General features: G+C 44.5%; 2 protein-coding genes across 3 annotated transcripts in view; one reads left to right on the forward strand and one right to left on the reverse strand.

Moving 5' to 3' along the window:
• ATAD2 (ATPase family AAA domain containing 2) overlaps positions 1–9,789 on the reverse strand; it is a 33,787-nt gene extending 23,998 nt beyond the window's left edge. The window contains exons 1-5 of the mRNA XM_021294236.2: positions 9,386–9,789; positions 4,655–4,797; positions 3,392–3,438; positions 2,017–2,170; positions 802–898 (exon numbers count right to left, since the gene is read on the reverse strand). Coding sequence (XP_021149911.2) covers positions 802–898; positions 2,017–2,170; positions 3,392–3,438; positions 4,655–4,797; positions 9,386–9,601 — 657 coding nt within the window. The 5' untranslated portion in view covers positions 9,602–9,789. The remainder of the gene's footprint in view (positions 1–801; positions 899–2,016; positions 2,171–3,391; positions 3,439–4,654; positions 4,798–9,385) is intronic.
• A 222-nt stretch (positions 9,790–10,011) lies between these two features.
• Positions 10,012–23,161, forward strand: NTAQ1 (N-terminal glutamine amidase 1). 2 transcript variants are annotated; one of them, XM_065054365.1, is made up of 6 exons: positions 10,012–10,296; positions 10,761–10,860; positions 11,414–11,464; positions 13,442–13,590; positions 13,927–14,051; positions 22,861–23,161. In XM_065054365.1, exons 1-6 carry the CDS (start codon positions 10,223–10,225, stop codon positions 22,992–22,994), a joined length of 633 nt encoding a protein of 210 aa, XP_064910437.1. In that variant the 5' UTR covers positions 10,012–10,222; the 3' UTR covers positions 22,995–23,161. The 2 variants fall into 2 exon arrangements, with proteins under 2 accessions (XP_064910437.1, XP_064910438.1); XM_065054366.1 differs by having other exon boundaries at positions 10,278–10,296; positions 10,745–10,860.
• The last annotated feature ends 699 nt before the right edge of the window (positions 23,162–23,860 follow it).

The raw sequence follows: 23,860 nt of genomic DNA on the forward strand, positions 1-23,860 counted from the left end.
ACAAGAATTTCTGCTCCAAAATAGGGCTTAGTACACATGACAGTTAAATATTCATCCAGACACAAAGCAGAGTGTATCAACTAATCACAGGTTAATAATCTAAGATTGTGGCAGAACACAGGAAGAAACAATAGCTGGTAGACCAAAAAAAAAAATCATATGGGCATTAGATACAAAGTACTACAGAAAATTCTGCTTTCATTTTAAAAAAAGGATTCAGATCTGAACGAAAAGCTATGAAAGCAGGCTATGAAGATGTTTAGAAAATGAAGCGCCTGTCATTCAAAAGGACAACTGAAAAACGTAACTTAATGCAGTAAAACTAAGAGGAAATATGATTGCTGTACATAATTTCAACATACATTCCTCTAGGGACAGAGGACTTAAGCTCACAGGCAGGCCTGGCACAAGAACACACACAGATAAAGCAGACATCAATGAATTCAGTTTTTAGTAAGATTTGAAGCGAAAACCCAAGCTCTGCAACAGCTGTTAGTAAACAGTGTCTGTTCAAAAATCATAAGGCAATCCAGAAAGCATCACGTAAGACACATATTTCAGCATGTCACTGCTATTTCATGTCTTCTGAAGAACAGATTTCCTCCAGCCTCAGAACATATCTCTAGCATGACCATAACAGTAAGATACTAAATCATAATTAGACAGAAAAACTAAATGCTATTTTAGACTACGCTGCTCTTTGGAAGAAGTTATTTCAGCTAAATTAAAATTACAACTAAATAATTTTCCTATGTGAAATAAACTACTTTTGCAAAAATTGTCAAATAAATTAGTATCTACTTCTTCTGCATCGTGAAACACCCCGAGGTCTTCCATCATCCGCCGTCTGCGCATCTTCTCCATGTCATCCATCTTCTGCAACACTGCTTCAGCAGTACTAAGATAAAAAGTTGACAAGTAAGCGCAAAGACAAGCAAGTACAAAAAATCCCATTTAAAACAGTACACATAATCAGTATGATGTTTTAACGTAGTATGCAAAAAGCAAGAGTCATTGACACTTAGCAAAGTTTTTTAACGCGACTTAAAAATCAGGTCACACATTTACATTTTTATAGAGAGACTTAAGAACAAGCATTTGAGGATTTACAAGCATACACTGTTTTCAGGTTTATTTTTCCCTCTTGCTGAACACAGTAAAAAAAACAGAATCACAGAATCGACTGGGTTGGAAAAGACCTCAGAGATCATCGAGTCCAACCCTTGGTCCAACTCTTGTCCGTTTACTAGATCATGGCACTAAGTGCCATGTTCAATCTCAGTTTAAAAACCTCTAGGGACGGCGAGTCCACCACCTCCCTGGGCAGCCATTCCAATGCCTGACCACTCTCTCTGTTAAAACATCAGTTTTAATACAGAAACCATGATTTTGAAGATCATAGTAAGATAATACAAGGAAATTATGGTACTTTTTAATAGCACTTAGGTTGCTGTGCATTATAGCATTAAGTCATCTTTGCTGTGCCCAAACTCTTTACACACAAAGCACCTTCCAAATACATCCTCCCGCACACACGCTCAGACCTGGAAGTCTTAAAAAGCCACAAGCACCTATTCCTGAAAAACTCAGGTTATAACAGCTTGGCTGTGAAGTACAAAGGCCCACACTTTACAAAAGTCAATCTGTTAGGAATAACTAGAGAACATACCGGTACAGGCAGAGGAGACATCAAACAGAATGTTGGCAGAGGTTGCTACAGCACCCTGAAAGTTCCAAGTGATTTAACAATGGGAGGGTTCTACTATGGAAGGCATGGCAGCCCAGCAGTTATCACAGGGATGTATTGGGGCGGGGGGGGCATGTAGGGAAGTCTTGGCCTGACCACTGAATGCACTTAACCCTTGCTGCCAGGAATCCCAATACCTTCTTCTGTTGTCAAAAGAAGGAGAAAGTCCCTAGCCAGTATTATGCCATAGCACAAAGGCTTGCTAATCAGGCTCACTTTAGTAGCTTTGCAAGATGATGAAGAAAAACAACCAACCAAAAACCACTTACTTTGTTATAAGTTTGTCAAATAAAACAGATTGATTTGTAGTGGTGTAACGACTTTGTCGAATTCTGCAGCTTCGGCGGACCTCCAAATCCCCATTTTCTTCATGAACTTGTTCCATAGCTTTTGTTTCAGCTCTGGTCTTCAGTGTTCTGGTGACTAAAATGTATTAATATATAAAATATTTTGAGACAGAAAATCTTAATCCCTTTATTTCATAGTTGCTCTAGGAAAACATAAAAAATCTGCAGTGGATTGATTTTTTTCTGTAAATATTCAATTAGAAGTTATTGTCATGACTACAGCATTCAACTGGAATCACTTATGTTTAAGCTACCTACTTAAAAGCACAACTTATATAGCAGCTTTTTAATAGACTGGAAAGCCATTCTGATGAAAACAAACACACAACTTTTCGTTCCATGCAGGAGAAAAGTTTCTTCCAGTTACTTCTTTCTGGAAAAACAACTAATACCTCTCTCCAAGGTGTTTTTACTCCATTCATGTAAAATTGTATCTAATAGGTTTTTTAAAAATTGTTACAGTGTGAAGTCTCTTCTTAAGATACACGTTTTAGTACACTGTTCAAACATGCATCACTTTCATTTCTGCATCATGACACAAAAGCTCTAGAAGATAAGAAATATCTCAGCATAAACTTCCAAATACCAAAAAACCTGGATGCTCGTCTGCTTTAAAAAAAGATCTTCCCAGTATTTACCGCACAGCATCCTTTGCCACAGGTTCATTACTTGCACTAACATTAAAACAGTTAAGAGAGGTCAATGAGAAGGTGGTGCACAATTGGAACTTGGATTACTACACACACAGTGTATTTCAGGCCCCTTCCCGCATTCAGCCTGGGCTGGCAGGGCACTGCCTGGAAATAACCATTTTCTCAGCTGCCCGCACCAAGCCCGCTTGTGTACTCAGCACGGCAATTCAACCCCAAAGTAAATCACTGAACTTCAGTGACACCTTCCCCATGTCAGTGACTACGTGCATCTCGTGACTGAATTCCTTTTGACTCACGTGTATTATAACACTGCAATATTTCCTCCTATTTTCAATGAATTTGTGTCCTGTAGATTCCATGTCATGAAGAAACCTGAGCTAAGGAACAGATTGTCTAGTGTCTAACAGCAGGCTGGAATTCATGCTGCATTCTCCCAAAGCCTGAAAGAAATTAACAGCATATCCCCCTATTTGCACCTACTTGTTTTCATAAAGCTCCAAGAAGCTTCCCCGTCTTTGAGATATCTATTCTCACAACCTCAGCAGGTTCTGGTTGATGAATTCAGAAGTTTTGGGGGCTAAGTTAAACAGATGGAGTGACCAAACGAGGCTAAAAAGGAACCCTACAGAGTTACCACTACTTACCTTCTTTGTACTCTTTTTTTTCATCTGATTTCAGCTTTGCCAACTGCCTGCATTAAGAAAAAGGATGGAAAAGAGAAGGGACAAAAGAATTATTGTATTAGAATAATTCTATAGAAGTATTGTATTGTATTACTCTCTATTAAGACTAGGGAACCCGACCAAGTTTATAATCCTCTGTTCCACACCATGTAAAGAAAAGCCTGTGGACCACACAGAGGATGCAGATCCCAAGTTTGCTGCATACCATGTGCAGACAGCTCTATAAAGACATACATTTCCTAACCTGCTAATCTTGAAGTCTCAATAGTGCACATAACATCTCAGTACCTAAAGCAGAGGAGAGATCTCAAAGGGCTTGGGAAAAGATGAGTGGTTTTTATACAACCAGAAGACTTTCACTGAGATGTGGCGGTGTGCTCCACCACCCCACGCTCCAGCATTAACGACCTGGGGTGGTTACTGTATCCCACTGCAGTTGGATTTTAGGGAGATGGATGGCATCACAGTCACCACAGGCTGGCTGATGCAGTGACCCAGATGTCTTGCTGGTATATAACTATAATTCAATCACCTTACTCCATACATAGTGGGCAGCCCAGGGCTCGCTGAGCTCTCCTGCAGGGCAGCGTGCTGCACGCCAGGATCTCCCCTTGGGTAGGGATGTCTCTCGAGGTTACTCCTCGAGGTTGAGAGAATCTTTATCGCATCAGATACATGGTAAGTGAATTGGGAATAAGTGCTCTGAAACTTGGTAATCTTAACCAAGTGATACAAAGGATTGATTGCACATATATTAGCCTTTAGACAAACTATTGACCAAGTCTGGGACCAAGTCTGGATCCAGCCACACTCAGATTCCTCTCTGAGAAGAAGTTTGGAACGCAAGGTGGTCCTCTCTGAACCTCATGACTCCCTAACAGTTTTGTCTGACCCTGTCCTCTATGCACTAAATAATCAACTGTACCTTGCCATTAAATCTTGTTAAACCACTGTCACGTTTACCACTGAACTTTCTTAACTCACTGTTTTATATCAATAAAGTATATTGACGCTTTTCTCTTGCAAGTGAACTGCATCAGTCTCACTTTTTCCATGACATATGAAGAGTAATTCTAGTTCTAGGATACTGGCACTGACATGAACACAGTCATAATCCTCTGCAGATTTTTAGCTGTAGATTTATGATGATGTGACTAATTGCACATGCTTTCACTTTTTAATTCGACAAATTGAACAGAGATTGGACATCTGAAAATGCAATACCTGGTAAAGTGTCTTCGATTGATATTTTCACTTAATATTCCCATGCTTTTGTCAAAGCTAGAGTCTGAACAGGACGACATGGTTTTTTTCATTGAATGTTTCAATGGACACTGTTTAAGATCAGTTTTGCCAGATGAAAATTCCTAGGGAAAGAAGGAAATAGAAACGTATTTATCTGAACTATGTATGCTGAGCTAAGAAGGAAATTCCATCATTTAGGCAAGTTTAGTCTGTAATTCTTTTGACTTAATAGCAGTGAAACTAATGGCAGGTAAGCCTTGAACTACTTCTGCACCAAGAAGTAACTCTCAGAAAAACAAACAAACACCACCAAAACAGCTTTCAAAGCTAAAGCTCCCCTCCACCACACTTTCCTTGTGGACAACTTGAGCTTAATACCCTTTGAAAAAAATAACTGCAGCAAAGCCTTTCATATAAACTTAGCATTCTGTGGAAAACAACAACAACCACAGCGCAAAAACCACAACCCACACCTTTATTTCTAATTGGTTCAGAGGAGCAGTCAAGCTTGACCTTGCATGTCCTGGGATTAAAATCTAGTTAGGAGAGTTTTTCTTCCTATCTCTGTTCCACTTATGACTGCATCAAAAGCCTTCCTTCAGGAGGATGGCATTTATCCATGGGAAACCAAAGGGAACTCAATAGACACGGTTAAATGGCTGTTGATCTTGTTCACATTGGTATTTCTGTAGGGAGGGTGAGGACTACCACTCTACCACCACCACAGAGCCCTAGGTTTATCTGAAGAAGGCAGGTTTTTGTGCGCGCTCACATACGGGAGTATATATAGACTTAATCCAATACTTCAGGAATTCATCACTGAGACTACTAGAAAAAAAACCCCTAGAGCAAGAAATGTTCTCTCATCTTGAAACGTACTCAATAGCATTCCTACAGCTGGTATGTCTGTGGATTACGTATCATCCTATGAAATCAGTAGCGTGCCTGGGAGCTACCCATGATGTCAGGCTAGGTGATTAAAGGCTAATCTGCATGAACGAAAAGCAGCAGAGAAGCACATGTGGGCAGAGGCACCTGGGTAAGGCCACTCCTGCTGAGGCCATCGGTCACCCCAGGCCGGGCTCCGGGGTGAGGGACCCCTGGGACATGGGGGTCACAGAACAGACCCAGCGAGGGCCCCTGCCTCGCTCATGCTAAACACACAGTCTGTCTTGGCTTATTTATGCATTTCATAGCAGTTTTATCTGTGTCCCAGGGCACAGAGGTCCAAGTGCCAGTGGCAGAAAAGCCTGCACCACCGCTACCAGACCCTGGGCCAGCACAGGCAGCGTTAGAGGCTACGGTAACTGGGCTCAGAGATTTGGGAGCCAGGCACTGCAAAGGCCACGAATCTGGGCCAGATACTGGAGAGACCGGAGGGGTCTGAGCCCAGTGCTGGGCTGGGGGGCAGCTATCAGAGAGGCTGTAGGTCTGGGCCAGGGACCCATCTGTGTAACTGGGAGACCAGACCACCCAGGGCCAGTTACTAGTTTTATGGAATGTCTAAGGACAGTTACAGAGGGATACACATCGTACAGGTGTGCATTTTATGTGTGTGAGCACACACGCAGGGTCTAAATACCAGTAACTGGACAGGGCTGTGCACCCCTGGGGCTCACACACCCGCCTGCCAGAGACTGGGAGACCCAGACACCTGGGGCAGCCACAGACAGGCTGCAGGGACAAGGCCAAACAATAGAGGGACGCGTATTATACGTGTGTGTCTGTGGGTATTTTGCCACTAATGGGATTCCATTCTGATCAGCCAGAGAGGGAAGCAGGATCAGGCCATTTGTACTGTTCACAGGGCTACCTGATGCGGCTGCTCCAAACACACGGCACTTTCAAATAAGGAGAACTTTCTAAGTAAGAGGCTTTATTTCTAAATACATGATCGCTTGTGAAATTAGACCAAAAGTTCGGCGCAAATCTGGAAGATTTAGCTTGCTTAAACTTCAAGATACATGAGCTATGACTGCCACTTCAGATACCTCTACTTCATTGATCTAGAAGTAAATATTCCTTGGGAGAAATCTCAAAGGTTTGCCATGTCATTTATACGATGACTGCGACAACATGCTTCACAAATCTCTGGGCCAAATCCCAGACTGAAAAAAGAACAAACACTTATAGAATGTCAGCACAGATGTTAGAAAATAAACAGTATAATGACCTGAGAAATCTTTCTGTGTATACTTATGTACTTGTTTGCCATTTTAAAAGTATTTTTAATGCAATGTTCACAATACGATACTTGTGATATTCATTATCCTCTGTACTGCCCTTCTACCTCAGTCTTGGCTCAAATTAGGACAGGGGCAAACCCAGTATATTGCAAACTTGGTATATTGCTAATTGTGACAGCCCTCCATTAGCAGGAAAGCATCTCAGTTTGCTGAGGTGGCAGACACCAAGAACCATTAGGTTAACTCCAGGAAGCTGCCAGCAGAGCAAGAATAACTAACTCTTATCAACCTAATCAGGCTGAAAAAATCCACACTCAAGAAGCCAAATTCAGTAAAAGCAAACGGCTAACCTGAAAAGATGAGGCAACTGGAGGAGAGAATTTTGTATTTTCAATTTTGAAAGCATTTCATATTTTGTGACTTTTCTCAATTGTTTCTAGGAAGTCTTTATACAAAAACTGTGTTTGCCTATCCGGTATCTCTGAGGAAGTAACTATGTTGAAGCACTATCAGAACAGATAAATGAGCTCACAAGGCTGTGAGCTCTGGTGCTGAGCTCCCTATGCAGATAAGTCTGAAGGCTTAGCCTGGAAAAGTGCCAGTTTCCACTTTTCCCAGACAAGGGGAACTCTGGAGCACACCGCCCTCAAATACAGGTCACTGGACAACAACCTTGTTCAGCCCGGGGAATTACACCAGACCTGCAGACACAGCTCCTGGAGGGACAGCAACCGCTCTACACCTGCCATGGGACGCCTTGGGACTGGGAACTTGGAAGAGAATAAATCCATTAGATGCTGGTCTGCCTTAGGCTTTCTGCCACATGCTTACTCCCTATGGATGAAATAAGCTAAATAATTAGAGAAAAATTGTGTGCTGATATCAGAAAAACTGCAAAAGCTGTCACCACCAAGTCCTTGCACATCAACAAGATAGGAAGGAAGCACTAGGACCTGAACATGCACCCATCATCATCTCTGTCATCTCAGGCATTTCTGCATTGTCTCTGCAGTTTGCAAGCTCCAGCAAAGCCCAGCCATTCTACATATGAAGTAAGACAGACTCCATGGCTCAAAGCATGGGAAAGGTCTGGGAGAAAAGAAAAAAAAAAGCAACCCAAAGTTTCGTAATGAAGATTCTGCTTTGCTTTCAGTGAAAAGTTTACATTTAGCTTCCTCATTCCAGTTCTCCACACGGAAGACTCGTGCCAGCTGCTTTATCTGCCTGACTTGGCACAGCCTGTGTGCAACAGGCAGCTGAACTCCCTGTAGCCTCTGACAACTGTTTCTAGTGCAGACTGCAAAAGCAAAGCAGCGATCTTTAAGCCAATTCCAGGAACGTTTGTAAAGAAAACAAAACAAAGACGACAAAACCAAACAAACAAATCTACTGCCCCAAGGATTTCTTCCTTCTTAGATCAGTAGTCTTGAAAATAATGAAGTGTTAATCCATACAACTAAAAGCCCCGAAAGAGTTCTACTGGAAGGAAACAGAGTCCACTCCAAGGCAGGGCTCCCCCGAAGAGCAGACCACTTCTGAGCTGGATCTGCTCTGCCTGTATTTGTCACAGGACACCCTGCGGAGAAGAGCCTGACTTGGAAAAAGCACAGAAGAGTTTTAGCTTTTGAAGGCTACATTAGAAACAATGAACTTCTCAAAGTGAAATGTTGCACTGAGACGCAGATAGCATGGACTACTTAACATTCTTCATAATCATGTAAATTGCCTCTTTTCTACTAGAGTAGATTCAAATCATAAAAAGCTTAAGTAGAATTTCCACCATTTTACGTTACACACGTAAGTGCCTTAATTAAGTACAAATTAGTCCTGATTACTAAACAGAGCTTTGCTTTTAAAGCATCCAAAGCAGTACCTGTAATACGCTTGATGGAGGAGCATTTCACAGGCACTTCAGGCCAGCTAGAACACAGTTACAGGTCACGCATATTGTGTGCCGAGTGCTGGTTTTGATACATTTCTGTCATCAAAACAGCGAGCGCTCTCTCCATGAGGCTTACCACAGTTAAAGTAAAGCAGTCTCCAAGGCGTTTTTAAGATAACTTTTTAGGTAACAAATTTAACCAAAGTAAAGGGGTAAGTGGAAACGCCGATAACACAGCAAACCGCAAGTCAATGTAGAACGTTTATATTCCGCGGGCTGCGGGCGCCCCATGGCCTGTCTCTCCCCACGTTGTCACCGGTCCCCCGGTTGTACGGAAGCCCCTTTAGCTGTGGGGCCACCACGAACGGGTGGCGGGGCTGCGGGGAGGGGCCCCGGCCGCTTCTTCACCCGCGGCCCCGCAGCCCGAGCCCTCACGTCTCTCGGGGTTCCCTCCAGGTGCCCCGGCCTCCTGTGCTGCTCCGGGGGACGCGGCTTCCCCGGCTCCTCCCGGCCGGCACCGGGACCCCGCCTCCGAGCAGCCACCAGGCGCCTCCCCGGGCCCACGGCCCAGCGCCTGCCCGGCCGGGCCGAGGCCCCGCGGGGCCGGGTCCCGCTCCACACCCTCTCCTTCCCGGTACTCACGGCCTCATTGGCTCTCCTGGTCCCCCTGGATCCCGCGGCCCTGGCGGCGGCCGCGGCAGCTCCGGAGCGCGTCCATATGCGGCGGCTGCTGAGCGTGGGGGGCTCCAGAGAGATGAACTCAGAGCTGGAATCCATGATGTCGAAGCGGGGCCGACGGCGGCCGTCCCGGGCCGCGGGGCTGGGCGGGCGGGCGGCGCTGCCCCTCAGGACCACCATGGGAGCAAGAGGAACCGAGACGGAGACAGGCAGCGGGACAGGGACCACATCCACTCCGGCCGCCGCAGCCCGCGCGCCCTTTGCGCACCGCCTGCCCCCGGATCCCTCCGCCTCCCTTCCTTCCGCCCGCCGCACGCTCCACCCCCACGCTCCCCGCGGCCGCTGGTCCCTCCGGCAGCTAGTCCCGGCCCAGGCCGGCGGAGGGACACGCACCGCTCTGCGTCCGTTCGATATTTTTGGCGCGTAGAAGTTGGAGCAGGCTGCTTTGCCGGCGCGGGATTGGCTCGGCGGTGCGCGCTGAGCCCGCCCCTCCGCCGCTTCCCGCCGGCAGGGGGCGGGGCCGCCGGGCTTAAAGGAGACTCTCCGGTCTTAAAGGAGACTTCCCGCACTGCGGCGGTGTGCGGCTCTGTGCCCCTCCGCGCCACCCGCAAGCAGTCCACGGCTGGGAGGTGCCGCGCGTCCCGCAGCCCTAACGCTGCTCCGGCCGTGCCCGGGGAGCTCCCGAGGCCAGCCGGGATGGCGGCCCCGCAGCGCGCCCGCGTTTCCTCGGGGAAGGCGTAGCCGGTGGCTCCCGCCGCGCCGGCACTTCCTGCGCCGTCCCCACCCCCGCCCGGGCCGGTCATGGCGCGGCCGGCGGCCGCCTACGAGGTGGCGGTGCCGCCCCGCCCCGCCTGCGCCTACACCAGCTGCTACTGGTAAGGGCCGCGGGGCGGGGGCGTCCGGGAGGGGCTGCGGCAGCGGGACATGTGGGACATGTGGGACATGTGGGACATGTGGGACATGTGGGACATGTGGGACATGTGGGACCGGTGTCCCCCTGCGCCAGGGGAGGGTTGGACTGGTCATTGGGAACAACCTGTTCCCAGAAAGGGTTGTCAGGCACTGGAACAGGCTGCCCAGGGAAGCGGTGCAGTCACCATCCCTGGAGGGGTTTAAAAAACACATAGATGAGGTTCTGAGGGACATGGTTTAGTGCCAGTGTTGGGTTTAGCGGTTGGACTGGATGATCTTGAGGGTCTTTTCCAACCAAAATGGTTCTGTGGTTCCAGTCCATGAACTGGAGTTGCTGCTGGGCACCATCCAGCAGCCATCGCCTCTTGGCTCGCCTCGGTTCACTAGGAATGAAGGGGAAAAAATAATCAGTTATTGTGTTTTACAGTGAAGAGAACATTTGGAAACTTTGTGACTACATCAGGAGTCGGGATCAATACCCTTTAGAAGAATTTTATGCTGTGTTCATATCCAATGACAGGAGGATGGTGAGTTGATGCGATCCGAGTGCCGCTATGGAGAGGTTCAGGCCTTCAGACTGCAGCCCAGCGTAGGTGAGATGTGGGCACAGGTCTTTAGACCACAGACCAACGTAGGTGAGACATAAGCCCAGGCATTTTAACCACAGCCCAGCGTAGGCGAGATGCTGGTGCAGCCTTTAGGCTGCAGCCCAACCTGTGAGACGTGCTCCAAAACCCTCTTGTAGCTCCTTTTGGCTGAGAGGTGTGCAAACCACAGCACAGGAGATCTTTGAGTTATCTGATGCATTCAGGACCATACAAAGAGGCACGATGTCCCTATGAGCTGTAGGGGTAATTCCTTCCTGTAATTTGTCACTTTAGCTGTAAGATTACATTATGTGGTCTGGGATAGTATCTCAAACCTCAAGCTTCTGAAAGGCAGAAACTAAATAAAGTTTTCCGACTGCAGCACAGATGTTAAGATGATAAAGTGGGTAAGGTAGCAACAAACTAACCAGTTAACCTGAGATTAATCTGAAAGGTTTTACTCACTTCAGATTTGTTCCCTTATAACTTTCAGATTCCACTCTGGAAGCAGAAATCAGGACATGGAGATGAGCCTGTTGTCTGGGTAAGACATTCTGTTCCCTCTCAGTAACTTTGTAGTTGATAACTGCGGGATCAGACATGAGCAGTGTCAGCCATCCTCACTGTAACAAACTGCTACATTTATGTTCCATCAAAACATAAGAAAGCACTTTTTTACTGTGAGGGTGACGGAGCACTAGAGCATGTTTTCCAGAGGGGTTGTGGAGTCTCCATCCTTGGAGCTATTCAAAAGTTGTCTGGATACAGTCCCTGTCAGCTGGCTCTCGATGTCCCTTCTTGAGCAAATGACCTCCAGAAGTGCCTTCCAACCTCAACCATTCTATAGCTTTATATTATTTGTTATTCTTTTACATCAGATTTACAAAGAGCGTAAATCTGGTGTTCCTCTTTACCATTCATAGTAACTTAACAGTGAGACAGTCAGTAAAATCTACAGATGACAAACTTTAAGGTTTGTAAAAGTACATAACAGGTGAGTGAAAATTATTATCTGGATATTGTTGAAGCTACCAACTCTGTAGAATAATGAGTAGATGTCTGTACTTGTAAAGAGATGAAAATATCTGTGTAGGCCTGACAGATGATAGAAAAATATAAGCAATATGTGTATTCAGGTGTCAGCAATTAAACTGACCCATAAATGGTGGCTTCGGAGTGTCATTTGATCAATTAATGATGAATTAATCAGTAATTGCCAATACAGAATGCCTTTTGAATATGTGTCATTACAGAGTTCTTTAATTTATCTGGCATGGAAAAAATTCTGTTTCTTGTGGGAAATTCTGCAAAATAATCTGTAAACCTCTGAAGTTCTGTACTTTCTGAATCATTCATTCACTCCCAAATTATTGCTATATCTATGGTACAGAAAAGGTGTAGTTTAAAAAGAGATCCAAGTGTTACAAAGATGATATAAAAAGGAATAGGAGAGTCAGGAAAGGCCACTGCAGGATGTGGATTTCTCATAAAAAATAATGGATTGAAAGATGTTTAAACTTTGTTTCAGTGGACGGTAGGATATGTAAAGCTGGTAGTTAATTTTTCTTACACTCTGTTACAGATTCTTCTGAATATTGTTGTGTATGTATAATACATTGATCCGGCAAAATAACTTGCCCAAGATCTTTTTCATTCCAGTCCCTTTATGGTTTTGTTTAATATTGAAAGTGCCAAAAGACAGTTATTCAAACTCTTTTCTTTTTTTTGTGAGTGGATTTAATGTAAGCTTTAGTAAGCTTTTGACACTACCTTCGATTGAATTTTGGAAAACAGCAGTGTACGTACCTGTCACCTAACATAAGTAACTCCAGTTTCTCTGAACCTCCACCACACCTGTGTTTCTTACCAGTTAAGGAATAAAACTGCACCTCAGAACCCAGGTGTCAAGACAAAATAGTTACCTTGAGAAAGTGTGACTTGGTACCCATAGGTGTGTTTTCCCAGCTTCAAGAGCTACTACAAGAATTCGTCTTAATCCTACAATCCTCTTGAGCTGTTTCCTGTGTTTTCAGCTGCTTCTGGCAGCCAAACTCGCAGCACTCACAGACCACGTTACTGCCACAACACCCCTTATTAGAAGACATCACTAGGTGGTTTTAATGTTAAGCTATCATATAATATACTGTTGTGAGCTTTTATTTAGGACTGGGTCTTAGCCAAAAATGCTTACCCCACTAAACGTTTGCATTTTGGTGTTGGACGTGAGAGATTTGCTGTTCTTTTAGGAGCAGCGCATACTTTAGCTGTTCAGGCTTAAACCAAAGGAGGCTGCAAAGGGAGGGGGAGGATACCAAGGCTTCCGAAAGGCGCAGTGGGCGAGACAGGCATTAGGAAATCTCTGTCCTGCTGCCAGAAATGTTACAGGCTTAACACTTCAAGGCCAGAAAGCAGCTTCTACGTTTTGTTCTGGAGCTTCTACGTTTAGGAAGCTTTTTTTCCATTCTCTTTGCCACTTTCTCCTTAACAGCCATTTAATAATGACAATTACTCTTCCTTACAGGACTACCATGTTATTCTACTTCATGTTTCCAGTGGGGAACAGAACTTCATTTATGATCTTGACACAGTGTTGCCGTTTCCTTGTCCTTTTGACCTGTACAGTGTGGAGGCTTTTAGGCTGGATGACGGCCTTCGTCCAGAATTTCACAGGTGACAACATAAAAGACAAAAGACCATGAATGTTATTTCATCAAATGGAAGCTGAAGTTCTCTGTGGGTGCACAGTGACAGAAGTTTTTTGCTATATTCCAGTCAATAAATGTACTGCATTATTTTTTTTTAAAGCTCCTTACCTTAATCATAAAATGCCCTTTTACTTCCTACTGTAGTTTTCTTGTTAACTAGTTAACTGCTTGGCATGATATTGCTGATTTATGTATTTAATGAAATTAATGCTCCTTGATGGGAGAAGGGGCTCTTGTTCTAAGTGACTAACGTGGTATTGTATACGCACATCTTCTGATACCATTTTGCATTATTACTTAGGAAAATCAGAATGATTCGAGCAGATTTGTACCTGACGACGTTTGCTTCAGACAGATCTCATATGAAGGATGCACATGGGAAATGGCAGAAACCTCCTCCTTCATACCCATGCATTCAAACTGCAGGTAAGCTGCCAGAGCTCCTTTTTCCTGCTTATACTGTTGAATGACAGAGTCGAAGATGCACACAAGAAATAAACATACTTCCATAACGTGTGTCCAGAAGCACATCCAGCTAGCTTATTATTTCATATAGAAAAGAGATAGGGCTATGAAGCATTTGGCACTTCCCTTTCTGAACGTATAAAGCCTAGCATGCCTCCTGACATTAACCATTACCAAGCATTGATTACTGATCTTCTTAAACTGAGCAGAGGAGGAGAGGTAGGTAATACTGTTATTTTCTTACAGCAGGGAACTGAAGCAAAGAGGCTGAGTATAATAATTTGCTTAGGGTCACAAAATGAAGGTTTAACATGCTGATTATACCACGCTTTTGCTGGCAGGTCCCATCCTGCCAGCACAGGTTGTTTTGACAGGAGGGAGTTTTCAGGCTTTGCTCAGTGTGCAGAATTTGCCTGCACAAGTTGTTTGATGTTTCGCCACCAGGTGAATGGACCTGAGGACACTTTCAGGCAAACTGGCAGCTCAGCAAGTTTTTCCCCAAGCCTTAGGCCTCTTTGAGTGCTCCTATAGATAATGGCCTCCGGGCCAAGCAGGGCAGTGAAGGCTTGCCATCTCTTCTGTTGTGTAGAGCTGCTTAAACTATTCTTATCACACAACATTTCAGCTTATAATTCTGATCACGTGCTTGGCAAGCTGGCTAACATTAGCCATGTGTTCGTTTGTTCTCTTGCTTTCTTCCCAGATGGAGAAAAGTGAGGTGAAGTTTTGCTTTGAAAGAGTTTTCATGTTATTGCTCTGCATGTATGGTTTTGTTGCTTTTTTATTAATAATGCAGTACTGCTATGTGTTTATGTTAGAGAAGACAGGGTTAAAGGAACATGTTTTTTGTTTAGGTCCAAGTTTCTTGTGGGTTTAGGTTGCTGGGAAGTTAATTCTCAATCTTTGCTTTGGCTTCTAAGGAAGCTTGGTGTTTCACACTAGAGCAGAAATGAATTACAAATGTGGGCAGGAGCACAGATGTAGTCTTCATTGTGAAGCTTTAGGTGTTTTATGGACAATCCAGGCTTTACCAAGGGTAAGTCACGCTTGACCAACCTCATAGCCTTTTATGAGAATGTAACAAGGTGGATGGATGATGGCAGAGCGGTGGATGTGGTCTACCTTGACTTCAGTAAAGCCTTTGACACAGTCTCCCACAGCATCCTCACAGCTAAATTGAAGAGGTGTGGTCTAGACAATAGAGTAGTGAGGTGGGTTGCAAACTGGCTTAAGGAGAGAAGCCAGAGAGTGGTAGTCAATGGTGCGGAGTCTAGTTGGAGGCCAGTATCCAGTGGAGTGCCTCAGGGGTCAGTATTGGGGCCAATATTATTCAATATATTCATTAACGATTTAGACGAGGGAATAGAGTGCACTATCAGCAAGTTTGCTGATAACACTAAGCTGGGAGGAGTGGCTGACATGCCAGAAGGCTGTGCTGCCATCCAGAGACCTGGACAGGCTGGAGAGTTGGGCGGGGAATAACCTAATGAAATTTAACAAGGGAAAGTGTAGAGTCCTGCATCTGGGCAGGAACAACCCCAGGTTCCAGTATAGGTTGGGAAATTACATATTAGAGAGCAGTGTAGGGGAAAGGGACCTGGGGGTCCTGGTGGACAACAGGATGACCATGAGCCAGCACTGTGCCCTTGTGGCCAGGAAGGCCAATGGCATCCTGGGGTGCATTACAAGGGGCCTGGTTAGTAGATCGAGAGAGGTCCTCCTTCCCCTCTACTCTGCCCTGGTGAGACCACATCTGGAATATTGTGTCCAGTTCTGGGCCCCTCAGTTCCAGAAGGACAGGGAACTGCTGGAGAGGGTCCAGCACAGGGCAACAAAGATGATTAAGGGAGTGGAGCATCTCCCGTGTGAGGAAAGACTGAGGGAGCTGGGTCTTTTTAGTTTGGAGGAGACTGAGGGGTGACCTTATTAATGTTTATAAATATATAAATGGTGAGTGCCACGAGGATGGAGCCAGGCTCTTCTCGGTGGCAAACAATGATAGGACAAGGGGTAATGGGATCAAGCTGGAACACAAGAGGTTCCGATTAAATTTGAGAAAAAACTTCTTCTCAGTGAGGGTGACAGACACTGGAACAGGCTGCCCAGGGGGGTTGTGGAGTCTCCTTCTCTGGAGACATTCAAAACCTGCCTGGACATGTTCCTGTGTGACCTCACCTAGGCGTTCCTGCTCCAGCAGGGGGACTGGACTAGATGATCTTTTGAGGTCCCTTCCAATCCCAAACATACTGTGATACTGTGATGAAGCACCTTAAATTCTATACCTTGGTCCTTATCTCCAGTGAAGTTTTATACAAAGGTAGTATGGCGAGTAGAGAAGGCTGGAACTGCAGTTCAGAGTTCACTGTTAGCTGGAGCCTTCTCCATGCTTAGGATGTTTTTCTTGTGGAAACCCATAACTACAGACCCTGGAACTCTACCCTTACGTCTTGCTTGGCTGAGCTTCACCTCACTGATGAGCAGCAGCCACGTGGTCTCAACCAGCCTCCAGATTGTCTCTGTGATGTTGGTAGATAGTGAAAGACAGCGTTCCTCTTATGCTTTGTTTCCTTGCTCTGTGCCTTGCCACGCTGAAGTATCCAGACGTCATCCAGTCCAACACCTGCTCAAAACGGGGGTTCCTTAGGGCTCGGTCTAGTCTTGAACACCTCCAGCAATGGAGATACCACCAGATTTCTGGGCAATCTGTTCCAATATTTGACAACTATCATTGTTAAAAATAAAATAAAATCTAAGTTGGTAGCCTCAACAATAATCATTTCCACAATTCTGTCATCAGAATCTCCCATGTTTCACCTTGCTTTTTTTGCTGCTTACCCTGTCACCAGGCCACTCCAAGAAGCCTCTGGCTCCGTCTTCTTTGTGTGCTCTGGTCAGGTAGATGTAGACAACAGTAAGGCCTCCCCTTCATCCTCTCTGTGTAAGACTGAACAGGCCCAGTTCTCTCAGCCCCTCCTTGAATATCGTGTCCTCCAACCCCAGACAACTTGATGGATTTTCTTCTGGGCTCACTCCAGTATGCAGGAATAGATTGTATCAAGTCTAGGATGTCTAGTTCAAGTTATCTTTCCTTCAGTACCAGTTTCTCCAGATTTTTTTTTTGTATTCGCTTGAGATACCTTCTAACAACACATAGTTCAGCGTGCACCGTGCTGTAAGTCAGGGAGGAGTCCGGGTTTAACTGCTTTGGAACTGACATGTGCTTTGACTTTGACTAGCTGAATTTAAGTCCCAAGCATCAGTGATGCAGTTCTGTAGATGAGCACGTGTCCTGCAGACCAACATACAGGTTTAGAAACTAGTGATTCTCTTCCTTCAAAGACGGGTGATGTCTGAGTTTTATCAGGCATAAAAGCACCTTATTTTAAACTTGAGGGAAAAGTGGGTGGTAGACCTTTTGTTATCATAACAGAGCCTGGGGTATTAATGTTCACATCCACGCCAAATTCCATTGCAGATAACTGTTTTCTCCCTGCCGTTTCACTAAGATAGAGAAGTCTGCTTTCAGTGTTAATTTGTGTTTGCATAAGATTAAATTGCTTACATATTTCATGTTAGAGATGACTGCAATTTAATGTCTGACAGAACTGACCACCTATTGTTTTAGTCTCAATTTATTTGTCAGGCACATTTAGATCAGAGCATTATTATCATTATTATTTTGGTGTCATTTAGAGTACCCAAATTCCTAAGCTCTTGAAGATGATTACAAAAGCGTACAATGTTTTTATATTACTTCTGTTTGCTATATATCTTGTTTGATGTTAAACAAGTGTTTGAAGGCTGAAAAAATACATTTTTTTTCTTTTAAATGTACAAGCATTGTGCCATTAGAAATAAATGTGCCCATGAACTCTGGCTATTTAATCAACACTCCTATACTATTGTGTTGATACAATTTGCTATATGTTAAAACATATTAGTTACATGTGCATACACTGCTCTTTTTATCCCACTTGGTTTTAAAGCTTTTAGTAAACTTTAAAAAGACAAGAATGTTTGCTTTTGGTACTAAAATATTGCCTCTTCCAGAGAAGAGCAGCTGTTAAGCATGAATATAGCACTTTAGAAAAGGAAATTCCTTAGTATCCGAGTCAGCTCTAAGTTAAACGGGATCATCATTAGAGTAATGTAAGTACCCAATGTGGAGCTAGGACAAGATAAAGGGACCAGTGATCCTTTCTTATGAAGTATACCAGGAAATGTTAATGCCTATGAAATTCCTTTTCAAATTGAATTAAGGAATCTCTATCACTAACCCATTAAGCACTTTTTTTACCACTACTAGCTCAAAAGGAATAATTCTTAAACTCTATTTGTCATTCTCATGGGGTCGCAAAATAAACCTTCTAAAATAAGCTTATCTTAAGTGATAAATTCCAGGCCATGTTGAAAAGAATTGAAGCTGGAACTTGGTAATTATTTTTAAGAGAATCTTAGCATTACGTAAGAAAAAAAGACCCCAAACCAACCAGCTAAACAAAACCACCTCAAGCTGCACATGTTAAGCATTAGCCTTTCACAACTGGCTCTGCTGTTCCCTCTTCGCAGAGCTCGGCCTCTGTGTTCCTCGTTGGCGTCGCTCCGGCCGCTGCTCGGCCAGGAGAAGCTGCCCAGCCTGCCGGGTGCGTGGGGCTTCCTCAGCCAGCCCTGTCCTCATGGCAGCTCTGCTGAAAGAAAACAGGGCCAGGCCTGATATTTTCTCCAAATAATAAAAATAAGATACGATTTGGAGCATGGATTTATCATGGACACCTTCCTGTGTAGCCTCATCTAAGTGTTCCTGCTCTGGCAGGGGGATTGGACTAGATGATCTTTTGAGGTCCCTTCCAATCCCTGACATTCTGTGATTCTAGGGCTAGTGAGCCCAGCCTGGGGTTTTCTTTTAATTCTCCGCAAATTAATGAGATCTGAGTCTGCTTAGTTTGAGTCTTGATGAGCTGAGCCCTCCTTAAGGCAAGCCTGTGCAAAACACAGCTTGCACAGTGCATTTCAGAATTCCTCGAACAGATGGTCTTACGGTTTATATACAACTGTTAGCATCAGCTCTCACACTGAAAAGCATTGGTTTTAATTTCAGTTCTCCTTAGGTGTTTGGTAGCACACTGGCAGGATTGTTTTGTAAAGGCTTTTTGTTCTTTTTATTATTATTAAAATCCCTCGTAACCTTAAATGGTGGGGTTTTACTTGTTTGGGTGGACTTTTCTTTTTGTTTTGAAGAGCATGAATAGGACAGCTGAGAAGTTCTGGCAGCACTGTGTATGATGTATCTACGTAACAGGTGAGCTACTAGCCAGGCAGATGTCTGCAGTTTCTTCCTGTATGTCCTCTCTGAGTTGGTGGTAGGAGCCTGGTTAAAGCAAAACAGCACTGATACAGGTAAAAGTAGCTCATGAGCACTTCAGGGGATCCTTCTGCTCCCCTTGTTTTAGAATAAAACTGCAGTCTGTCAAGTTAGGTGCTTCATGAGCATTTGTGGAAGTAAAGAATCAAGTCAGCACAGAGCCAGTAAAAGTACATCTAAGGATAGAAGTATTTAAGTTCTGTGAGTGGCTTATTGAAATTACAGCACTTTCTGTGAAAGATAATGTAAGGTGACCAGCTTTGCTCTACACCGAGATGGACCAGGATGGTTTGCACAGTTATGTCTCAGCTGTGGGGACGGCACCCTCCAGCTGAGCATGGTAACAGCTTTTCTGACTGCAAAAACACTTCTCTCCCTGCTCAGGCAAGGGACAGGGATCTGAGGAGAACTGTAAACAGCTACACAGGTCTCTGAAGAGCCTGGTTTTCTGAGTATTTTAGGTGCCCTCAAGGTTAAGCAGCAGCAGAGCTGACCTTGGAGGCTTTGTCTCAGACTTGTTCCCCTCCTGCAGCCCTTCGGCAGCTTTTATCACACACAGTCAGTCCAGGGTCTGTGAGCCAAGCCAAGGCTTGGCTGAAACATTGGCTTTCTAACTGCTGTTGGCAGAAGCCACAAGCATCATGGCTAACAATGTCGTCTGATAGTGCAGGGCCTTTTATTTTGTCCCTGCTTGGCGCAAAGTGTCAGACTTGATTATAAAAATGAAATTATGCAAGAATCCCAGAATGCACCAGCTAGGTGTCATTGGCTGTGTGTGGGTTTGGGCAAGGAGGAAGGTGAGCTCTGAGCATGCACAAGTGCAAGCTGGTGCAATAGCCACAGCACCTGAGGACAGCTGCAAATGTAATGTCAGTCTTAAAAATCTGATGCCCTTGACCTTGTCTAGATGTTATATAAAGCACTCTCCTCCTTGATTTTTGTGGAGAAGATCCTTTTGGTTTTTCAACTGTAGCATCCAGATGTCTCTTTCGTAAATTTTGCTGTTTGTTACTCTTCATCTGTCTCAGGGAAAGGACTTTGTGGTGTTCTTGTGTATTTTTGCAGAGCTGTTTCCTAAAGCTGCCAGGTCTAACGTAACATGCATGTCGCTCAGATACAGCACATGAGTAAGAAGAGCACTGCAGAGAGACTGTTATCTCCTGAACTCAGTAAGACTAGAGAGGTCTCCCAGTGTTTTTCCTCTGGATAGCTCCCATACTGCTTCAGTGCCATCTACCGACCGGTTCTTAAACCATCCGCTCTTTACAGAAATGTTATTGTTTGCTTTGTTAAAACAATTTTTCATTTCATTAAACTTCTCTGGACTGTGTTATGCTCTGCCACAGTCCTTCTGAATTTAAGAAAATATTTTACTTCCTACAGACATTGTGACAGCAACTTCCAAGTTGCTAACAACAGCAGCTGTGTTTGTAACTCTGCTGGAACAATCCCCTTTGGGCTTCTTTACCATTCACAGAACAGTTTTATGAAATTATTATTCTACTATGGTCAGTGCACATAAAGCAGGGGATTATTTGTTTTTTCAAATCTTAAACTACATGAAAAATCACATTAATATGAAAACAAAAGCACCTGGGAGGAAAAGCCAAGTGGGGAATTGGAAAACAGGCTTACCAGTCCTACCAGCAAGCAAGAGCTGTTATCCGCTGCTAATTGTTCTTGAGCTACAACAGCAAATTGGCTGAGCTGGTGCTATTTTAAATCCTCAAATAATCAGGCAGAAATTGGCCCCGTTCTGCCAGACTCACTTCAGCAGCAGGAGATGCTTGGCTGAACGTAAGGATTTTCAGTGTGCAGAGCCCAAACAGGTTAATAAGAAAAGAGTTTGGGGCCAGAACTCAGAAGTGGTGAGAGCTGGGATTAGGCAAATCACCAGCTGTGCCGCAGTGTGGATGTGGTGCAAACAGAGGAATTTGGGGGCTGGATTATGGCTGGGACTCCTGGGTCTGGGATTCCCAAACGTTGTCTTCCCTTCCTTGCTTACGCTGTCCATAATGGTAAGCCTAATTACACAAGCTTTTTGCAGCTGAAGCAAATTCCATCCTATGGATTTTCTAATCCATTCATTAGAGCCTACTCTTGTTTGGTTCTTAATCCTTAAATGTGCACATGAATCATCCATGTTAAAATAAATACTTAAATATAGCAGGAGCGCTATAACAGTAAATCCAATGGCTCTCCCACTCTGTTCTTTAAATGCATTCTCTTCCAGTTTTCTTTTAATGGGCATTTAAAAAGATTTATTTGTGCAGATCGTCGGTGAGAACATGAAACAACAAGCCCACGGGTGTTTGTAGTCAGAGCTGCACAGGCTGAGGAATCAGAAAACTCTGATCAGCGTGGTTCTGAATCAGCAAAGCTGGTACCAGGCCAGCTTCAGAAAATGGACCTATCAGGCACCTGAACCCAAAAGCACACACCAGCACTTTGCACCGAGCTCTCTGGGATCCACGAGCAGGACAGAATGGTTTCTGCCCCTCTGTGGGGGTCAGAGCAGACCAAACTCCTGGCAAAGAGCGGTCATGCTCTGGAAACTGTGGCAGTTAAAATTTCCCTCCCTTTGGCTTCATTCAGTGGTTCAGGATTCAAAAAAAAATAAGCGTTTGCTCCCAGTCTGGGTTTGTGCCTTTCTTCACCCGAGCATCCCTCTAGGCCTGGCTTACATCAGGTGTTCCCTCCTTTCTGGCCTCGCAGTGTGCCGGGGCACAGCAAGGACCGTGTTCAGGGCTGGAGAGACAGAGAGAGAGAGAGCAAATACAGAGCAACTGCTGTAGCCTGGGGAATAACAAATTGTAGGTTTGCTAAGGGGTTGATCGCTTCTGAGAGACATTAAGCAACTTCCAGCTCTGCTGGTCTGATCTAGTTCCTCTGTAGTCAGTGCAAAAGCTGACTCTGACTTGGGTTCAGAACTTAATGGGGGAATAGTATCTCCCCTGCCTTTGAGCAACCTGATTTGTGTGAATGTGCAGAGACTGCAAGCTCCTCTTGCATTGCAGTGCCATGTGTTGGTTGTTATTTGCACTCCAGTTCTTTGACACTACTCGACCCTTCTAGGCTGCTGTTGTAGGGACAGGTCTTACTCTTTCCTACATATGCTGGTTCTAATGACGAGGGATGCTTACTGATCTGGTAATGTGATTATTGCCATGGGCAGAGAGAGGGATCGGGGCAAAAGCAACATTTCAGGGGCTGAAAACAGATGTTTTAGTAGCACCATGCAATTTGCAGAATCTTGCTGGACTGCTGCTCAGTGTGCTATGAACTTTTTGCTATTTTGAACTGAACTATCAAGGAGTGTTTTTGGGGCATTTTCTTGATAGATGTATACCTGTGCTACAAAAGCTGCATCAGGAACTTAAATATTTCTGTTTTCTTGTCCTTTTTTAGATTCCAAGATGAACTTGGATGATTTCATCAGTATGAACCCCAAAGTGGGATGGGGCTCAGTGTTCCCCCTTTCAGACTTTGTGCATCGATTTGGCAGGCAGACTGATTACAGCTATTCCTTGGAAGGACAGTGAAGTGGACAAAGAAGTTCTCCTTGCTTCTGCTTTGAGTGGGTGTGTTTTGTTTTGCTGCTCTTACATCGTATTTATGGTTTACATTCTGTACATGGAATAAGTATTTGGGGAAATAGAATACCCAATCAGAAATGTCATGAACTGAATAAAAACTTTTATTTTGATAATGTAAGAATGATCTTGTTTTTAATATCAAAGGCTGACATCCCACCATAAGCGTATTACTTTTCCATCTACTGTGCCCATATTGAAAAGAGCATTTACATGCTGTAAGAAAAGCTTTTGGAAAAATATATGCATAAAATACTGAACAATGTAGCTCTAATTGCTACATGTCACTGTATTTTAGAAATGAGATACAGTATATTTTCTTTATGTTATGATTTCTATCACTTACATAAAGAGACAGTGCATCTCAGTTTAGTCACCAAGTTTATCTATTAGGCCTTATTTAGCAGAGCCCTGAAGGTCAGACCCACAAAGGGAACACAGATTTAGCAGTATGGTCTTGAACTCCCAAGCACTATGTAAAACCAGGTGAGTATCTTGGTTTCTGTGCTGTACGAGGGGAGAGTTAAACGCCTGCAGTTTCAGTTAAACTGTTCTAGTGCTGGTGGTTGCTGGAAGGTGTAGTTGCTTTTGCTTTTTATGCTGTGTGCGCATTCTCCCCTGCCCCCAAGTGCTTGCACTTGGCATTTGTCTGCCCCGTGGTAATCCAGGAGGGGAAGCTAAAGCGACAGAAAGAAGTAAAGGTTTTGTTTTGTTTTCTGCCTCTTATCTCCTTGAACTGCCTTGCCATGAGGTCAGACAGCTGCTCTTGCTGGTGTAAGGAAATCCACAGGGACATATGGCTGGGGGGAAGGGAA

This window comes from Columba livia, chromosome 2 (assembly GCF_036013475.1).
Source record: "Columba livia isolate bColLiv1 breed racing homer chromosome 2, bColLiv1.pat.W.v2, whole genome shotgun sequence".
In the NCBI taxonomy this organism is placed as follows: Eukaryota; Metazoa; Chordata; class Aves; order Columbiformes; family Columbidae; genus Columba; species Columba livia.

Excerpts from the sequence above, each read along its gene's own strand:
- NTAQ1 (XM_065054365.1), top strand. The coding sequence starts at position 10,223 with ATGGCGCGGCCGGCGGCCGCCTACGAGGTGGCGGTGCCGCCCCGCCCC. Across the intron at positions 10,297-10,760 it reads GCCTACACCAGCTGCTACTG|TGAAGAGAACATTTGGAAAC; the intron begins GTAAGGGCCGCG and ends TGTGTTTTACAG. Across the intron at positions 11,465-13,441 it reads GAGATGAGCCTGTTGTCTGG|GACTACCATGTTATTCTACT; the intron begins GTAAGACATTCT and ends TCTTCCTTACAG.